Source organism: Schistocerca serialis, chromosome 9, assembly GCF_023864345.2.
Source record: "Schistocerca serialis cubense isolate TAMUIC-IGC-003099 chromosome 9, iqSchSeri2.2, whole genome shotgun sequence".
Lineage (NCBI taxonomy): Eukaryota > Metazoa > Arthropoda > Insecta > Orthoptera > Acrididae > Schistocerca > Schistocerca serialis.
Window position 1 is genome coordinate 293210810 of NC_064646.1, and position 17822 is coordinate 293228631.

Consider the following 17822-nt stretch of genomic DNA (forward strand, 5'->3'; position numbering starts at 1 on the left):
AAAGCAGTGGTACAAGCCCGACCTCTTTTGGTACCTCAAGCAACCATAGATCAAAACACTCCTCCATCTAAAACTGATACGACAGTGGTTGAATAATACAACAGTTTTTCGTAAAAAGTTAAGAGTTATGGCATTTCAGTTTGCTGAAACTTTTAGTATGTTGCATAGATGAAATCTTCTGAACAACTGTTACAATACTGTCTAATAGACATTTGTTTATAAAAAATTACATTTTAATAGTGAAATTTTCAACTAATGAAAATGTGAACAATTCTAAAGATTTACCATCACAAACAATATCTTCACTTTGATAAACCTCATGATTAATAAAACTGATATGTAGTTATCAAGAGCTTTCCATTCCTTTCAACTTAATTTTTTACCATGTCATCTGAAAAGGTTCTCGTATTTGGATAGCCACAAGCAGAACACATTTTTATCTAATATGGAATGTACTGGAAAGTGAAAGATACACATCTTTCTTCCATCATGTACCGCATCATTTACAAAATAGATGCAGTTGCAGGCTCATACTAGGGCTGGTAGGCAGGAGGTGGAGAAACAAAGATTGTGCCACTGATGTGTGGTTCTTTGTAAAATAGTACATGCTGTAAATGAACACAGTTCTGCTACATGGTACCCACCTTTTTTTCCCCCCAGGATTATAATTTTAGCATCAAAACTGATAGGACCAAAGCATAAGACTCACAGTAGAAATTCTCAAAAGTGATTTATTCAAAAATGTATATGTACATAAGCATCAAACATGAACAACAAATATGAAAAAAATACGGAGTACACACTCTTCTTATAATAATCTCTCCTATACACAGAACATGGTTTTAAATGAACACTTTGTATGTGATGAATGGCAAAACAAACTAACATTCCTGAAAATTATTCTCATGCATGCATATTTTATAATTTGTTCTTTTTTAACATGTTCACAGCCAAATAATTTGAACCTTCTCATTCACTCTAAGTGTACAAAACAAGGCAGCGTTTAGTTTCCTCTAGCTGCCCATGACTAGATATTTCTTGCAGTTTTCATTATTGAGATCTAACACTTTTATTGAGAAATTGACAATTAAACAGGTTTATAATGTGAAAAAAATCTATGAATGTGTGTCAATACAGTACTTTCTGTTACAAAAGTTGATACCCAAAATTAATAAAATATGGATACTTCAGAGACAGGTTGTAAGCTGCATCTTGAGTCCAAACTTTTATATTCAATATCAGAAATTATAAGATGGCTGATAACAAAATGAAACTACACAGACATCATCAGGCTTCCCAAAATTAATGTACAATGCGGCGAGGGGTGCATGTACTACAAGACCACTTTCTTTGTTATATGTGTGTGTTTCTATCAGCCTTATAATAACAAATACATTCAATTAAGTACAAGTATCATTTATGATCTCAGCACAACTCCTCGGTGCTAATTTTCATTGTGACTAGAGTTTGCATTTAAGTCTTTCTACAAATTCCTTCTCTTTCAAGTCCATTATATTTACAAGCTCACACCATGGCAGACTGCTAATAATAGTAAAATGGTCTTATGATAGTTTAGTGTATTGGATTAAAATTTATTAAACAGGAAGGTACAGTGGAAATTTAATAAAGACAACTTTCTGATAATGAAACTGTCCAATTCCATAGGCAATAGCAGTGTGATATGATAGAAGACTACATTCCACTGCAGTAATACTTTTGAATACTTAATTTTTTACATTAAAATTTAGAGGAAAGAAATGTGGAAGCAAAAGTGCAGTTACAAAAAATTTCAAACAGTGCTCTTCACCTACTATGAAATACCATGTTAATGGAAATACCAAATTGAACAATAAAGAACATTGGGGATATGCAAGCATTCACCTGTGAGTGAATTATACTCTCCACATAGGCACAGGCACACATACAGCACCCACATCCGCAGGTCTCTGGCGATGTTTTTTTACTTAAATCAGAAAAAGAACAGTAGCTCGGAAATTAATGAAATTCTCTGAATCAATGAGATGTCAAAGAGCGATTATTTGTCCTCATTTTTGTTTATTGCTTATATTCTGCACCTATGCAAGAGCTGAAGAAGTATGCATTTAACTCATGACACCAACATTTTACGAATTTATTTCTGTGTCAGTGAGAACCAGTATTAATGTTGTCAGTTTTGTTTAGGCTTATGGACACATCATAATACCTGCATGTAAGACAGATAAATAATTTTAAGCTCTGACAAATAGGAGCTCGATCAATATTTTCAAAGCACACAATAAAATGAAACATATGTAGCAATAACTGAAATTTGCACGTTTTTGGAATGGAGCTCCATCACATTTAGAACTGCATCTGATGCCTTGACACATCAGCTCAGGTAATTTCTATGTAAATATATCTCAAAACTGTCACCTTATTTCACTGTCATCCCACTCACCAAATAAGGTACATATATAAAGGCAGAATAAGCAGATCATCATGTTTCAAAATATTGTGAAAAATTGCTGTGAACTGTATCTATGATTTTGAATTCTTATGCTACAACTTACAGTGGTATCGTCCAGAATTTCATATACTGACCCAGCTAACAATGAACTCTTGAAGATATTTTTCTGGCAGTGTACAACTGCAACAACCACTTGCTATTACAACCATCAGCAGTTTGTCAACTACACTCCATTTTCTCTCCCTTTCATTCCAACTTCTGTGATGCTAAGTTTACTTCCAAACTAATTCAAGAATGGGGAGTCCATATGGTCATTTTCTATGCTTTACAATATTAAATGTTACTGAAAAGTTTACTTCAGACACACTGTTAAAAAGACATAAACAAGAAAAGCATGTAAACCTTGTTGACATTTACTGTCCAAATTATAGTGCCTAATTCTGTGTAACTGCAGTGAATTTCTGTAGTGAGCTTCAAAGTGCACAAACATGTAGCCTGTAAGGCAGATGCAACAAGAATATTAATACTGAAATGACAGAGAAAGTTGCACACTTTGGCAAAATCCCACACATCTGTAGATGTGTAATATTACTGTAGACTCACTGAGTTAATAAAAATTATGAAACCGATGTAAATGTTAATTATGGCTATGATAACTAAATTTCAGTAATTGGCTCTAATGGCTACAGTGCACTGATATTTGCTGTTATGCATTTATGAGAATGAAGCTCTTTATATGATAAAAATCCATCTCAAGATAAGTGCCACACACTAATTATTGCTTTATCAGAAAAAAGTTAAAATGAACATACAAACTATCACCTATTTCTTTAGTTATCACATTAAAAAGAAAATAAATCACTTCTAATGAAACATACTATGGTTTAGGCCTTTTAAAATATACATAGGATGAAAAATTGAGATGACTAGAACTGTGACATGATTTTTATGTACAATGGGAACATATCTTTGTCACTATGAGTCTATTAAAAACACAGCATCATTGTCTTTGGTTTAAAATTCACAAGTGGGACAGGATACATTTGATAAATATTTCTTTTTACAATAATACATTAGATGAAATGATCACATGATGCAGAAACATCAATATCTTTACACATGGTGCTAAATAGTTGAGCAAAAGCTTCCAAATAAAATACACTGCCACAACAGCCTATAAAAATATATAATAAATTATTTAAACACTAAATTCACCAAAAAAACACAAAAATAAGAGTAGTAGAAATTTACGGCTCAAACTCAACTGTACAGGATGAGTTGTACTTGTGCAAAAAAGGTTAAAAAATTATATGCTCTCCAGTGTTGTAATCCCTAACAGGTAAGCGGCAGTCTAGAGGCAATGCACATTTAGTAGAGGCCCAGATTCACATCCTCTCAAAGAGACAAGATAAAATATAGTGAAAATGTAAATTTTCAACCTCTAGGAGTCCCAAAAGCAGGACAATACAAAGTAAAAATTCCTTTTCACTGCAGCAAATACAATACTTGCAAATGTAAGTTAATGTGAAGTCAATTTTGGAAGTTTCTCACTTTGAAGTGGGCCTTTCCCTCGAACATTTGTTTGGAGACATATTTGTTCCTTAACTTTTTTGTGAGGAAGAAAAACAATTATATTGGGACCTTTGCTGTAGGACAGAATATTTGCCAATAAAATAAATAAATGAAATATGGCACTAAAGCTCAGAAATGATCTTCTCTAATCCACACTGCCGACTATATTTTAGGCAAGATATTGATGACACTTAAACAAGGATAAAATTCCTTTCTCTTAGAATGTAGGATAAAATTCCTTTTGTTCTATGGTATGAGCAATACGCCAGCAATTTTTGGAAATTTACTACTTGTGGTCAGAGTCCAATAAGTTTCATTCATTGTGTCTAAATGCACCAATCTGCAGTAGTCACACTGGCTGCATCCTGAGAAATAAAGAGAGTTGTTACCCTCAAAATGCTGTATTTGATCTCTTCTCTGTAGCCCATTCTGCACTGTGTGTGCATGTCTGTGCATTTTGCATATGAACTTGTACACACACATCAGTTTGCGATGCCAGCATTCTTTAGTTCTGCTTCTTTTCACCATTTGCCATCACAACTTCAGCTGCTTCCTTCCGCCTTAGTTGCCAATCAATTACGAGTCTCCCCGTCAACATGAAGAAGAACACCTGTAAGAATTGCTTTTTTGAACTGACATATTTATTTGTACAAACTGTTTCAATATCAGGGTACTGATGTGTCTGCAAATAATGCTGCAAAGTTATTTGGATGATGATCTTTGACCACGGGAATACCAAGAATAGATAGATTTAAGTGTGTATGACAGAAATTCATTTCAAGTGCAATGTTCCTTACATCACAAACACAAAAACTGAAACTAATAAAAGTGGTATAACCAATAAAATTACTGCACGTCATGGTCTGGTTATAACAACTCTTTCTGCTCACAATCCTGCTTACATATTGTGGGGTAGTCTTCTGCTGTTCAACTAGTCCGAATACATCCACTGATTTTCCTCGCACCCTATGAGGGACATTCAAAAAGTTCTCAGTGTAACACAGGTGGCATTCATGAGGGTACATCATCAAGATCTCTGCAATTCACAGCTCTTTAAATGGCATACTGCTTAAACTACACATGCACATAGATTATGCATGTCCCTATCTCTGTCACTGTAAAGTTTGAAACCAACATCAGCTTTCATAATGATGAGATTAAACTTTTGAACTGTGGCGCTACAGAAGAAAGAAAAAGTTAGATAGTACATAGACCAAATAAATAATGCGGTAGTATTGCATCAAACTGTGGGAAAGAGAAATTTATGGCACAACCTGCCTAAATGAAGGCATCAGTTGCCATTTTGGTAATGGAGGGAAGTATCTCTTCAATACACACACATCAAAAAAAGTTTTGCATCACTCCGGTTCCCTGAACTCCTGAAGACAGACGTTGACTGTGGATAATGTATCACAGACACAGTCCCTTTGACTGTTCAGAGATGTCACTAAACCCACCCAAAGATGTAAACAACCATGCTTGAGCATTCAACCACGAAGGAGGTACACGGCTTGTGTTGTCTGTAGTTCAACCATGCCTAGACGGTCAATACCACAGTTCGATTGCGTCCGCATTGTTACTTTGTGCCAGGAAGGGCTCTCAACAAGGGAAGTGTCCAGGTGTCTCGGAGTGAACCAAAGCGAAGTTGTTCAGACATGGAGGATCGACACAAAGAGAAGGAACTGTCGATGACATGCCATGCTCGGGCTGCTCAAGGGCTACAACACAGTGGATAACCGCTATCTACGAACTATGGCTCGGAGGAACCCTGACAGCAATGCCACGATGTTGAATAATGCTTTTTGTGCAGCCACAGGACATTGTGTTATGACTCAAACTGTGCGCAATAGGCTGCATGACGCACAACTCCACTCCCGACGTCCATGGCAAGATACATCTTTGCAACCATGACACTATGCAGCACGCTACAGATGGGTCCAACAACATTCCGAATGGACCGCTCAGGAGAGGCATCACGTTCTCTTTACCGATGAGTGTCACATATGCCTCCAACCAGACAATCATCGGCAACGTGTTTGGAGGCAAACCGGTCAAGTTGAACACCTTAGACACACTGTGCAGCAAGGTGGAGGTTCCCTGCTGTTTTGGGGTGGCATTACGTGGGGCCGACGTATGCTGCAAGGTGGTCATGGAAGGCGCTGCAACGAGTTTACGATATGTGAATGCCATCCTCCAACTGACAGTGCAGCCATATCGGCAGCATATTGACGGGGCATTAGTCTTCATGGACGACAATTTGCGTCCCCATTGTGCACATCTTGTGACTGACTTCTTTCAGGATAACGACATTGCTCAATTAGGGTGGCCATCATGTTCTACAGACATGAACCCTATCGAACATGCCAAGGATAGATTGAAAAGGGCTGTTTATGGACGATGTGACCCATCAATCACTCTTGAGAGATCTATGCCGAATCGCCATTGAGGAGTGGGACAATCTGAACCAACAGTGTCTCAATGAACTTGTGGATAGTATGCCACACTAAATGCAGGCATGCATTAATGCAAGTAGATGTGCTACTGGGTATTAGAGGTACTGGTGTGTACAGCAATTTGGACCACCACCTCTGAAGGTCTTGTTGTATGGTGGTACAACATGCAATGTGTGCTTTTCGAGAGCAATAAAAATGGCAGAAATAATGTTTATGTCGATATCTATTTCAATTTTCTGTACAGGTTCCTGAACTCTCGGAACCAAGGGGATGCAGAATATTTTTTTGATGTGTGTATTTAGTGGTTATTATATTGGAAGTTTACTTTTACACAGAATTTCTAACAGTTGTTACAGTTGTGCATTCTTTAATATAAATGTGAAAGCTTTCTGAAATGACATTTTATCGATTAATCAGTGCATCTATAACAACAGTTACATACCCCAGATCACATAAATTACAACACAAAGGAGTAAACAAAAAAACTGTCAATATGAATTTACATGCCTCAACATAAATTTAACACCTACATACAGTATTAAGTCTAAACGTACAGTCTCTCCCCTTCACTTACTTCACAAGACCACAGTTTCTTACACGTTTTGTGTCTGGCATTGCTAAGTGGTTTTGCGAAAGCATCGGCTAACATTTCTTCAGAAGGCAGAAGAGCAACATCAATAACACTGACTCAAAAAGCCTTCTCATAAAATGATACTTTATATCTACATGCTTGGATCTAGAGTTTGTCACTAGATTCTTGGCTAACTGATGGCTCCTTTATTACAACAATATACTGTAACTGATTTTGACACTGCTTGGATCTACCTCAGACATAAGTTGTCTTAACCACAGTAATTTTTGAACAGTTGATGTTAAGGCCATAAATTCAGCTTCACAGGTAGAAAGTGCAATAATTTTTTGTTTCCTACTAGACCATAAAATTAGAGAGTTTTGCATTTTTATGCATGAAGCAGTTACAGTGGGACTGTCGCTGATTTTATTTCCCCCATCTGCATCACTGAAGGCCATTATTTCTCTGTTACCATCTCTAGAAAATTATAACACGTAGTTCATGATTCCCTTTAAATATCTAAACAATCTTTTTACTGACACCCAATGAATCTTTTTAAAACAATGATTAGATCTGCTAAGGAGATTTACAGTGAAACGCGTATCAGGTCTGGAGATCTGAGATGGATATAGATTTCCTATTGCCTCTTGATAATATACATTATCACCTGATTCGACTGCTTCAAGGTCCATACTAGTGTTGATGCCGGTTTGGCTTTATCCATTCCAAATTTCTCCAGAATTTTTTTTGTATAGAAATTCTGGGAGATCCAAATTTTTCCTTTTTCATCATCCCATGTAATTGCCATGCCTAAGCATTGGCTTACCTGTCCTAAATCTTTCATCTCAAAAAATCTATTTTAAACTGATCCAAAACACTTCGGTCATTTGAGAATAATAGCATATCATCAGCATACAAAGCTATGATGATTAAATTGGTGCCATCTCTGTGAAAATAGATACATAGATCAGTGTTTGATCTGTTTAGTTTCAGTTTTCTTAATACCTCGTCAATTTTTTGATTGCAGTTCCTGGCAGCTTATTTGAGTCCATAAACAGCTTTGTTTGATCTCCATACTTCTCCAGGACTTAAAAAATTTTCTGGTGGAATGAATAACTTTCTGCATTTCCATTTCCATAGAGAGATGCAGTAGTGATGTCAACATGGTTGGTCTCCAGGTTCTCTCAAGCTGCCATAGACTCCAGGTTTTCTCAAGCTGCCATAGACAAGAGATATCTAACGGATGCATGCTTGACTACTGGTGTGTAGATTTCCTGACAGTCAACACCCTGAACTTGAGCACATTCTTTTACCACTAGGCATGTCTTAAATGTCTCTAATGTACTGCAAGTCCCAGGCTTTACTTTTAATACCCACTTAGTCTTGAGTGGTTTGTGTCACTTGGGTAGCTCTACTTCTTCAAATGTTTTATTACAAACTAGAGATGAAAATTCTTTCTTCGTTGCTTTTTCCATTCTTCATTATTTGTCCCCCTCCAATGTCTTCACTTGAAAGTCATTCTTTCAAATAGTAAGAAACATAATCAGACCATGTCTTGGGCTTTGATTCTCTATTGTACCTTCAACATGTAACCTCTTGAACTATGTTTTGATTTTCATGACCTTCATCTTGAGCTTCAGTTTCTATTGAATCACTGTCAAAGCCATAAAAAGATTCATTATCATTTTCTACTGATTTGACTTCTCTTTCAGTTTGTAAATTAATGGTGTCCAGAAGAACTGCTTCTTGTTCCAATCCTAAGGCATCTGTGGTCTTAGGTTCCGCTGTCTTTGAGCTTGAAAAATTCTCATCCTTAAGGAATTTTACATCCCTGCTGACAGTTATCTGGCAGGTCTCCCCATTGATGAATCGATAGCCTTCGGTTGCCTGACAGTAGTCTACAAATGTACACTTTTGTGACTTCTTATCACATCACTTTTTAGCATGTAATTTCTGATGTTTCAAATAATTCAGTGCAAATCAATTGGGTGCAGCACTGTAATACGGTAGGTACAGATGTTAAACTTTCACCCACAGTAACAATATCTTACTGAACAGTACAGACATATTTTATGGTAGAGACACTATTGATATTACAGTTTTGTGGAATATTTTTTGTGTGTTAGTGTTTCTTTTCTTTTTTTCCCATGTTCTGTTACTGTTTTAATGTTGAACAACATTTCAGACAGTATTTCCAGCTGAAAGTTAAAAGTTGCACTGTACTGCTTTCTGATGTCATAGGCCAATAAAAGTGTTCCTCTGATAATTACACCTATTTTGCATTCTGACCTTGCTTCCCGTCCTATGGGAGACAGATTAGTGAGGTTCTGATATACATGATCATGATGTATTGCTTTCACAAGAAAACAATGTTGCAAGAGCTATACTGCTTGATGTTAACGTGCCATTCTCTTGAGCTCAACACCTCTCATCATGCGGGATGCTGACTCAGTTTTTCAGATGGATTGAGAGGACATAGAGACTTGCATGGGGCAAAGTTGCATGTTTGCGAGCCTGGAGTCAGTCTTCCAAACATACTGGAGTTAGTGCAAGGGGCATAACAGCATGTTTGTGGAACAGTAGTCACCAGACGCTATCCTTAGTAAGTGCAGCAACGAAGTGCAAAACCATTTTACATTATAAGTAATTATCTGGAGAAAACTGTTTGCAAACCAAAGAACACTGTATAATAGGGACCAACCAAATGAGGCAGTGCAGTTGTTAGCACACTTACCTCATGTTTGAGGGAATAGAGTTTGTTCTGTATGGCTATCCTGATTTAGGTTTTCTATGGTTTTCCTAAATCATTTCAGGCAAATTTCAGAATGGTTTCTTCATAAAGGCCACAACTAACATCTTTTTCTGTCTTTATAGAAGCTTATTCGCTAAACACATTCTCTGAAAATTATTTTGAGAGGTTAGTTCACGAGCCCACGAGAATAGTAAATGGTTGTGAAAACACACTTGACCTCTTAGCGACAAATAATCCTGAGTTAATAACGAGCATCAAAACGAATACAAGGATTAGTGAACACAGGGTTGACGTAGTGAGTCTGAATATTCTAACCCCCAAATTTTTCAAAAATAAACAAAAAATATACCTATTCCAAAAATCAGATAAAAATTCACTTGATGCCTTCCTGAGAGACAATCTCCACTCCTTCCAAATTAATAAGTGTAGACCAGATATGGCTTGAATTCAGAGAAATAGTATCAGCAGCAATTGAGAGATTTATACCAAATAAATTAACAAACAATGGAGCTGATCCTCCTTGGTACACAAAACAGGTCAGAACACTGTTGCAGAAACAACGAAACAAACATACATAATTTAAAGAGATGCAAAATCCCCCAGATTGGTGATCTTTTACAGAAGATCGAAATTCAGTGCAGACTTCAATGTGAGATGCTTATAACAGTTTCCACAACGGAACTTTGTCTCGAAACCTGACAGAAAATCCAAACAAATTCTGGCCATATGTGAAGTATTTTAGCGGCAAGAAACAGTCGATGCCTTCTCTGCGAGATAGAAATGGAGATACAATTGAAGACAGTGCTGCCAAAGCAGAGTTACTAAACACAGCCTTCCGAAATGCCTTCACTAAAGAAGACAAAGTAAATATTCCAGAATTCGAATCAAGAACAACTGCCGACATGAGTAACATAGAAGTAGATAACCTCGGAGTAGTGAAGCACCTTAAATCACTTAATAAAAGCAAGTCTTCTGGTCCAGACTATATACCAATTAGGTTCCTTTCAGAGTATGCTGATGCATTAGCTCCATAATTGACAATCATATACAACCATTCGCTCGACAAAAGAGACTGGAAAGTTGCACAGGTCACACCAATATTCAAGAAAGGTAGTAGGAGAAATCCACTTAATTACAGGCCCATATCATTAATATACTGCGTGAAGAGTTTGACAGAGCACTGAAAGATCTGAGTCGAAACGAGGCCCCAGGAGTAGATGACATTCCATTAGAACTACTGACAGCCTTGGGAGAGCCAGTCCTGACAAAACTCTACCATCTGGTGAGCAAGATGTATGACACAGGCGAAATACCCTCAGATTTCAAGAAGAATATAATAATTCCAATCCCAAAGAAAGCAGGTGTTGACAGATGTGAAAATTACCGAACAATTAGTTTAATAAGTCACAGCTGCAAAATACTAACACGAATTCTTTACAGACGAATGGAAAAACTGGTAGAAGCCAACCTTGGGGAAGATCAGTTTGGATTCCGTAGAAATACTGGAACACGTGAGGCAATACTGACTCTATGACTTATCTTAGAAGAAACATTAAGGAAAGGCAAACCTACATTTCTAGCATTTGTAGACTTAGAGAAAGCTTTTGACATTGTTGACTGGAATACTCTCTTTCAAATTCTGAAAGTGACAGGGGTAAAATACAGGGAGCAAAAGGCTATTTACAATTTGTACACAAACCAGATGGCAGTTACAAGAGTTGAGGGGCATGAAAGGGAAGCAGTGGTTGGGAAGGGAGTGAGACAGGGTTGTAGCCTTTCCCCTATGTTATTCAATCTGTATATTGAGCAAGCAGTGAAGGAAATAAAAGAAAAATTCGGAGTAGGTATTAAAACCCATGGAGAAGAAATAAAAACTTTGAGGTTTGCCAATGACATTGTAATTCTGTCACAGACAGTACAGGACTTGGAAGAGCAGGTGAACGGAATGGATAATGTCTTGAAAGGAGGATATAAGATGAACATCAACAAAAGCAAAATGAGGATAATGGAATGTAGTCGAATTAAGTCGGGTGATGCTGAGGGAATTAGATTAGGAAATGAGACACTTGAAGTAGTAAAGGAGTTTTGCTATTTGGGGAGCAAAATAACTTATGATTGTCGAAGTAGAGAGGATATAAAATGTTGACTGGCAATGGCAAGGAAAGCGTTTCTGAAGAAGAGAAATTTGTTAACACTGAGTAGAGATTTAAGTGTTTGGAAGTCATTTCTGAAAGTATTTGTATGGAGTGTAGCCATGTATGGAAGTGAAACATGGACGATAAATAGTTTGGACAAGAAGAGAAAAGAAGCTTTCAAAATGTGGTGCTACAGAAGAAAGCTGAAGATTAGATGGGTAGATCACATAACTAATGAGGAGGTATTGAATAGAATTGGGGAGAAGAGGAGTCTGTGGCACAACTTGACTAGAAGAAGGGATCGGTTGGTAGGACATGTTCTGAGGCATCAAGGGATCACCAATTTAGTATTGGAGGGCTGCGTGGAGGGTAAAAATCGTAGAGGGAGACCACGAGATGAATACACTAAGCAGATTCAGAGGGATGTAGGTACTGGGAGATGAAGAAGCTTGCACAGGATAGAGTAGCATGGAGAGCTGCATCAAACCAGTCTCAGGACTGAAGATCATAACAACAACAACATCATTAACATTAATAGGCAGCAGGATTCTGGAACATATATTGTGTTTGAACATTATGAATTACCTCGAAGAAAATGGTCTATTGACACACAGTCAACATGGGTTTAGAAAACACTGTTTTTGTGAAACACAACTAATTGAAGTGTTGAGTGCTACTGACAAGGGATTTCATGTCGATTCTATACTTCTGGATTTCCAGAAAGCTTTTGACACTGTACCATCAAGCGGCTTATGAAATATCGTTGTGACTGGATAGCTGACTTCCTGTCAGAGAGGTCACAGTTCATAGTAACTGACGGAAAGTCATCGAGTAAAACAGAAGTGATTTTTGGCATTCCCCAAGGTAGTGCAATAGGCCCTTTGCTGTTCCTTATCTATATAAACAATTTGGGAGACAATCTGAGCAGCTGTCTTAGGTTGTTTGCAGATGACGCTGTCATTTATCGACTAATACAGTCATCAGAAGATCAAAACAAACTGCAGAACGATTTAGAAAGATATCTGAATGGTGCGAAAATTGGAAGTTGACCCTAAATAAAGAAAAGTGTGAGGTCATCCATATGAGTGCTAAAAGGAATCCATTAAATTTCAGTTACACAATAAATCAGTCAAATATAATGGCTGTAAACTCAACTAAATACCTAGGAATTACAATTACAAACAAATTAAATCGGAATGAACACATAGAAAATGTTGTGGGGAAAACTAACCAAAGACTGCGTTTTATTGGCAGGACACTTAGAAAATGTAACAGACCTACTAAGGAGACTGCCTACATACACTTGCCCATCCTCTTTTAGAATTCTGCTGCACGGTGTGGGATCCTTACCAGATAGGACTGACAGAATACATCGAAAAAGTTCAAAGAAGGGCAGCATGTTTTGTACTATCACAAAATATGGGAGAGAGTGTCACAGAAATGATACAGGATTTTGGCTGGACTTCATTAAAGTAAAGGTGCTTTTCGTTGTGATGGAATCTTCTCACGAAATTCCATCACCAACTGTCTCCTACGAATGCAGAAATATTTTGTTGACACTAACCTGCATAAGGAGAAACAATCACCATGATAAAATAAGGGAAATCAGAGCTTGTATGGAAAGATACAGGTGTTTGTTCTTTCCGCACACTATATGAGATTGGAATAATGGAGAATTTTGAAGGTTGTTCGATGAACCCTCTGCCATGCACTTAAATGTGATTTGCAGAGTATCCATGTAGATGTAGATGTATTTATCTATTCAGTTTGTGTGTTTGCTCCTTCCATCTGTGCCAAAACTGAAAAGTTTCCTTAATCAATGCCAAAACCCAGTGCCGCATATTGTTCTGTGTTGTTGCCTGGCTCACAGAATCCTCTCAAATGGCCTTACCATGAAATTATCCATCTCCAGCTGCAACCATCCCTTCCACAATTACCCCCATCTGTTCAGTCTACCAGTCCTTAGTCCTCACCAACCTAGCCCTGCATAACCCTGCAAATCTGGCCCAAACGTCCTCTCCATCCATAAAATTCTCATGCTTTACAATCTTGTATCCCACATCTTGCCCTCCAGGAACTAGAACGGTATGCACAACGGCACCTCAAAACACTCTCCACGACTGTTGACCTCCCACTCCCGCCTTTGGCTTACCACTACCCACGACTGCTATAACAGGCTCCAAATCTCCCCCACACGCCCGATAGCTGATAAACCCTGTCTCGCAGACGTATTAATCTTACCACACCCTCAAAAACTCCCTCCTACCGCCATACAGGATCCAGAACCTAAACAGACCCAAAATGCAGCCATTAACCTTTCCTCCAAATGCCTTAGTATCATTTCTTCCCAAATGCCTTACCCCCCCCCCCCAAATTTCAATCATGCTGGACTTGTTAAAGATCCCCTCTCCTTCCTCCTGGCCTCTCCTTCCTCCTGGCCCTACAGTGGAAACACATTTCTGCCACCAATCCTTCAAATCTGACTCAACCCAAAACCAATGCTGAACCTTTGACTCAGTTCACTCCTCCATCCAACTGTGATGAACCTGCCCTGCCCCCAAATTACCCTCTGTTAATATTTCAGAATTTCTTAACCTCAAACCTTGCCTTACCGTCATTCCCCAAATTCCTCAACATGGAAGCTAACCTTACATCAACAAAAAGAACTGCAAACCATCACCTAAAATCTGATCCTGACCTTATAATTCCACCTGCTGACAATGGCTCCACCACTGTGGTTTTGAACTGCTGGGATTACCCAAAGAGAGGACTGTGGCAGCTGTCATATTCGCCCACCTATAACCTGGCCACAATGACCCCATTCCACGAATCCAATAGGATGTCCAATATCTCTTCAAGAACCTCTCCCCAGAGTCAAAGTCTATAAACCCACCCAAGATGCCCCATTGCAGCTGGTTATGAGACACGAAGAGTTCCCTCCACCCACTCTTCACAGTCCTTGTTCCTTTACCACACACTGCCCTGCTCATCACTATTGATATCATCTCCCTTTACCCTGCCGCTACTGGACACTACCTCTCCCCGATGCCCAACTGGTTTCAAACCTGAAACCTTCTTCCTGGTCACCACGACAAACTACATCCTCAACCACAATTATTTCAGCTTTGGAGGCATCACCTGCAAACAAATCTGCGGTACAGCAATGGGCGTGAGCATGGCACCATCCTATGCCATACTACTAAGGGGCATCTAGAGGAATCCTTCCCAACCACACAGAATTCCAAACCTCACCTGGTTCAGGTTCATTGATGACATCTTTGTGATCTGGATCAAGGGTAAGGATACCCTATCCACATTTCTCCAGAATATCAACACTTTCTCCCCCATTTGCCTCACCAGGTCTCCTCAAGCCAACAAGCCACCTGCATTCAATGTTGATATCCACTTCAAAGATGGCTACATCAGTATCTCCATCCATATCAAACCTACCAACCACCAACAATACCTCCACTTTGATAGCTGCCACCCATACCACACCAAAAAGCCCCTTCCATTCAGCCTAGCCACCTGTGGTCATCATATCTGTAGTAACGAGCAGACCCTCTCCAAATACACCAAGGATCTCACTAAGACCTTCACAGACCAAAATTACCCTCCCTACCTCGTATGAAAACAGATCTCTTGTGCCTTATCCTTTCAGTCATCCACTAACTCCCAGAGTCCCACTATCGGCCCACAGAGCATTCCCCTCATGACTCAGTACCACCCAGGACTGGAGCAACTCAATCACATTCTCTGTCAACCTCTCATCGTGCCCTGAAATGAGGAATATCCTACCCACTATTCTTCCCACCCATCCCATACTGGTATTCGACCTCCCACCGAACCTACACTATATCCTCGTCCATCTCTACCCCACTTCTGCTCCCAATCTCTTGCCTCATGGCTGATACCCCTGTAATAGAACTGGATGCAAGATCTGTCCCAAACATCTTCCCATCACCACCTACTCCAGCCCAGTCACAAGAACCATCATTTCATCAAAGCCAAGACTACCTACAAAAGTAGTCATCTGATCTACAAGCTAAGGCTAAGCTGCAACCACTGTTCTGCATTCAACATGGGCATGACAACCAACAACCTGTCTGTCTGTATGAAAGGCCAGGGACAAACTACAGCCAAGAGACAGCTAGACCACCCAGTTGCTGATCATCCTGTGCAACATGATGTTCTTCACCTCACTGACTGCTTCATAGCCTGTGCCATATGAATCTCTCCTACCAACATCAGCTCTTCAGAACTGCATGGGTGGGAACTCTCCCTGCAATATATCTTATGTTCTCGTACACACCCTGACCTCAAACTTTATTAGTCCCTGTACTTCACCCACTGATCCCCATCCCTGCTCCCATTCCACCACTACACAGCCTTCTATTCAACCAATGCACCCAGTCTCTTTTTTCACCTACTCCTCCCAGTGGCTAGAGACAGTGGTCGTGTGTGTAAGTTTTGCTTGTGTGAATGTGTATGCATGCTCTATTTTAGAAGAAGGCCTTTTGGTTTGGCTGAAAGCTTATTTGTTTACTAATCTTTTTGTTGTGCCTGTCTACGACTCAACATCTCCTCTGTATGGTAAGTTACAAACTATCCTTTTCATAATATTCTCATTATGTATACTTTGAGTAATTTATAATTATTGTATTATGATGACAAATCATATATCACTGCGAGATGATTTCTGAATGAATACATAAATAAATTTACAGTTTTCTGCACAAGTGTGAAAGTCACTGATTTCACAAGCTGCATGAATGACAAATTATCAACTGCTTACACTGGAAGCATCTTTTGGTGATTATAATCTGGAACGTAATTGCTACTACTTCGGCATCTGTTTTACCAAAGAACTTACTTGTTAGGGCTCTCAATTAGGTGCAGTCATTCTGAGGTGAGACAGCCAACATATATTTGTACCCAAGTCATTCACTTGGAATTGATCTATCTGATTTATTTTGCCATTCTGCAAATATATTTTTCTTCTCTTTCCAGTGTGCTTCCTTACACAAATCCCTGTCATATCTCTACATAATACCCTCTCCTTCTATCTACATTCTATAAGTGTGAGCTAAGAATGGAGGAAAGAGCAGCGAGATTCTATCCTCTCCTTCTATCTATTTTCTACAGGTGTGAGTTAAGAATGAAGGAGTTGACATGGAAGAAATTGAAATTCTAGTATTGTGTTTAACTTCTGACAGAGGATGAAAACATTAAAACTCAAACAAAGCAATGTGATAATGGAATGCTACTGCAATTATTTGAACTATGGGGACTCAGGAACTCAGGTTATTCAATCTCCAACACAAATCTTAGGATGTAGGCAACCGGCCACTTCACTTATAGCAGGGTGATTTCATCTCAAATCATACAGGACATATCAACTCGTGGTCATGAATTTCTATGGAAAAAATATGTATTAGACCTCAAATCCTAAGTGTTAAGAAATAAAGTATTTTCAATTTACTTTAAGTTTCGAAAGTGGTATAGCCCTTTGAAAAATGTGCATTTTGTGTATAACTCTTAAAACAGTAGAAACAAAAAAATATACCTAATAAACCCAAAGTACTGGAAACCTGGCGGATGTTTTGCATTAAAGCTCCCTCTCAGCGTGTTGAAATTTAGTTGACACATGCACACTTATGGGCTTCCTATAACTTACAAATTTATGACAAAAAAAAAATGAAATTTAAGTTAATTTTTCCACTTAAAAACTTTTTTTTCTAATTTGGAAAAGTCACAGAACACTATTTTTTCTGTCATATTACCAGGTACTACTGATGTAATTATAAACAGTATCTTCTCTGCTCCAGCTATCTGTATTATGTAACTATTTATTACTAAAAATGTAAAAAAATTTCATTTTTACGAATTACTT

The 17822-nt window shown here is 38.4% G+C and overlaps 1 protein-coding gene across 2 annotated transcripts in view; it reads right to left on the reverse strand.

Moving 5' to 3' along the window:
* Positions 1-711: 711 nt before the first annotated feature.
* LOC126419781 (novel acetylcholine receptor chaperone) overlaps positions 712-17822 on the reverse strand; it is a 51244-nt gene continuing 34133 nt past the window's right edge. For both annotated transcript variants that reach the window (XM_050086958.1, XM_050086959.1), the window contains exon 4: positions 712-4628. In XM_050086958.1, the coding sequence (XP_049942915.1) occupies positions 4524-4628 (105 nt within the window). In that variant the 3' untranslated portion in view covers positions 712-4523. The remainder of the gene's footprint in view (positions 4629-17822) is intronic.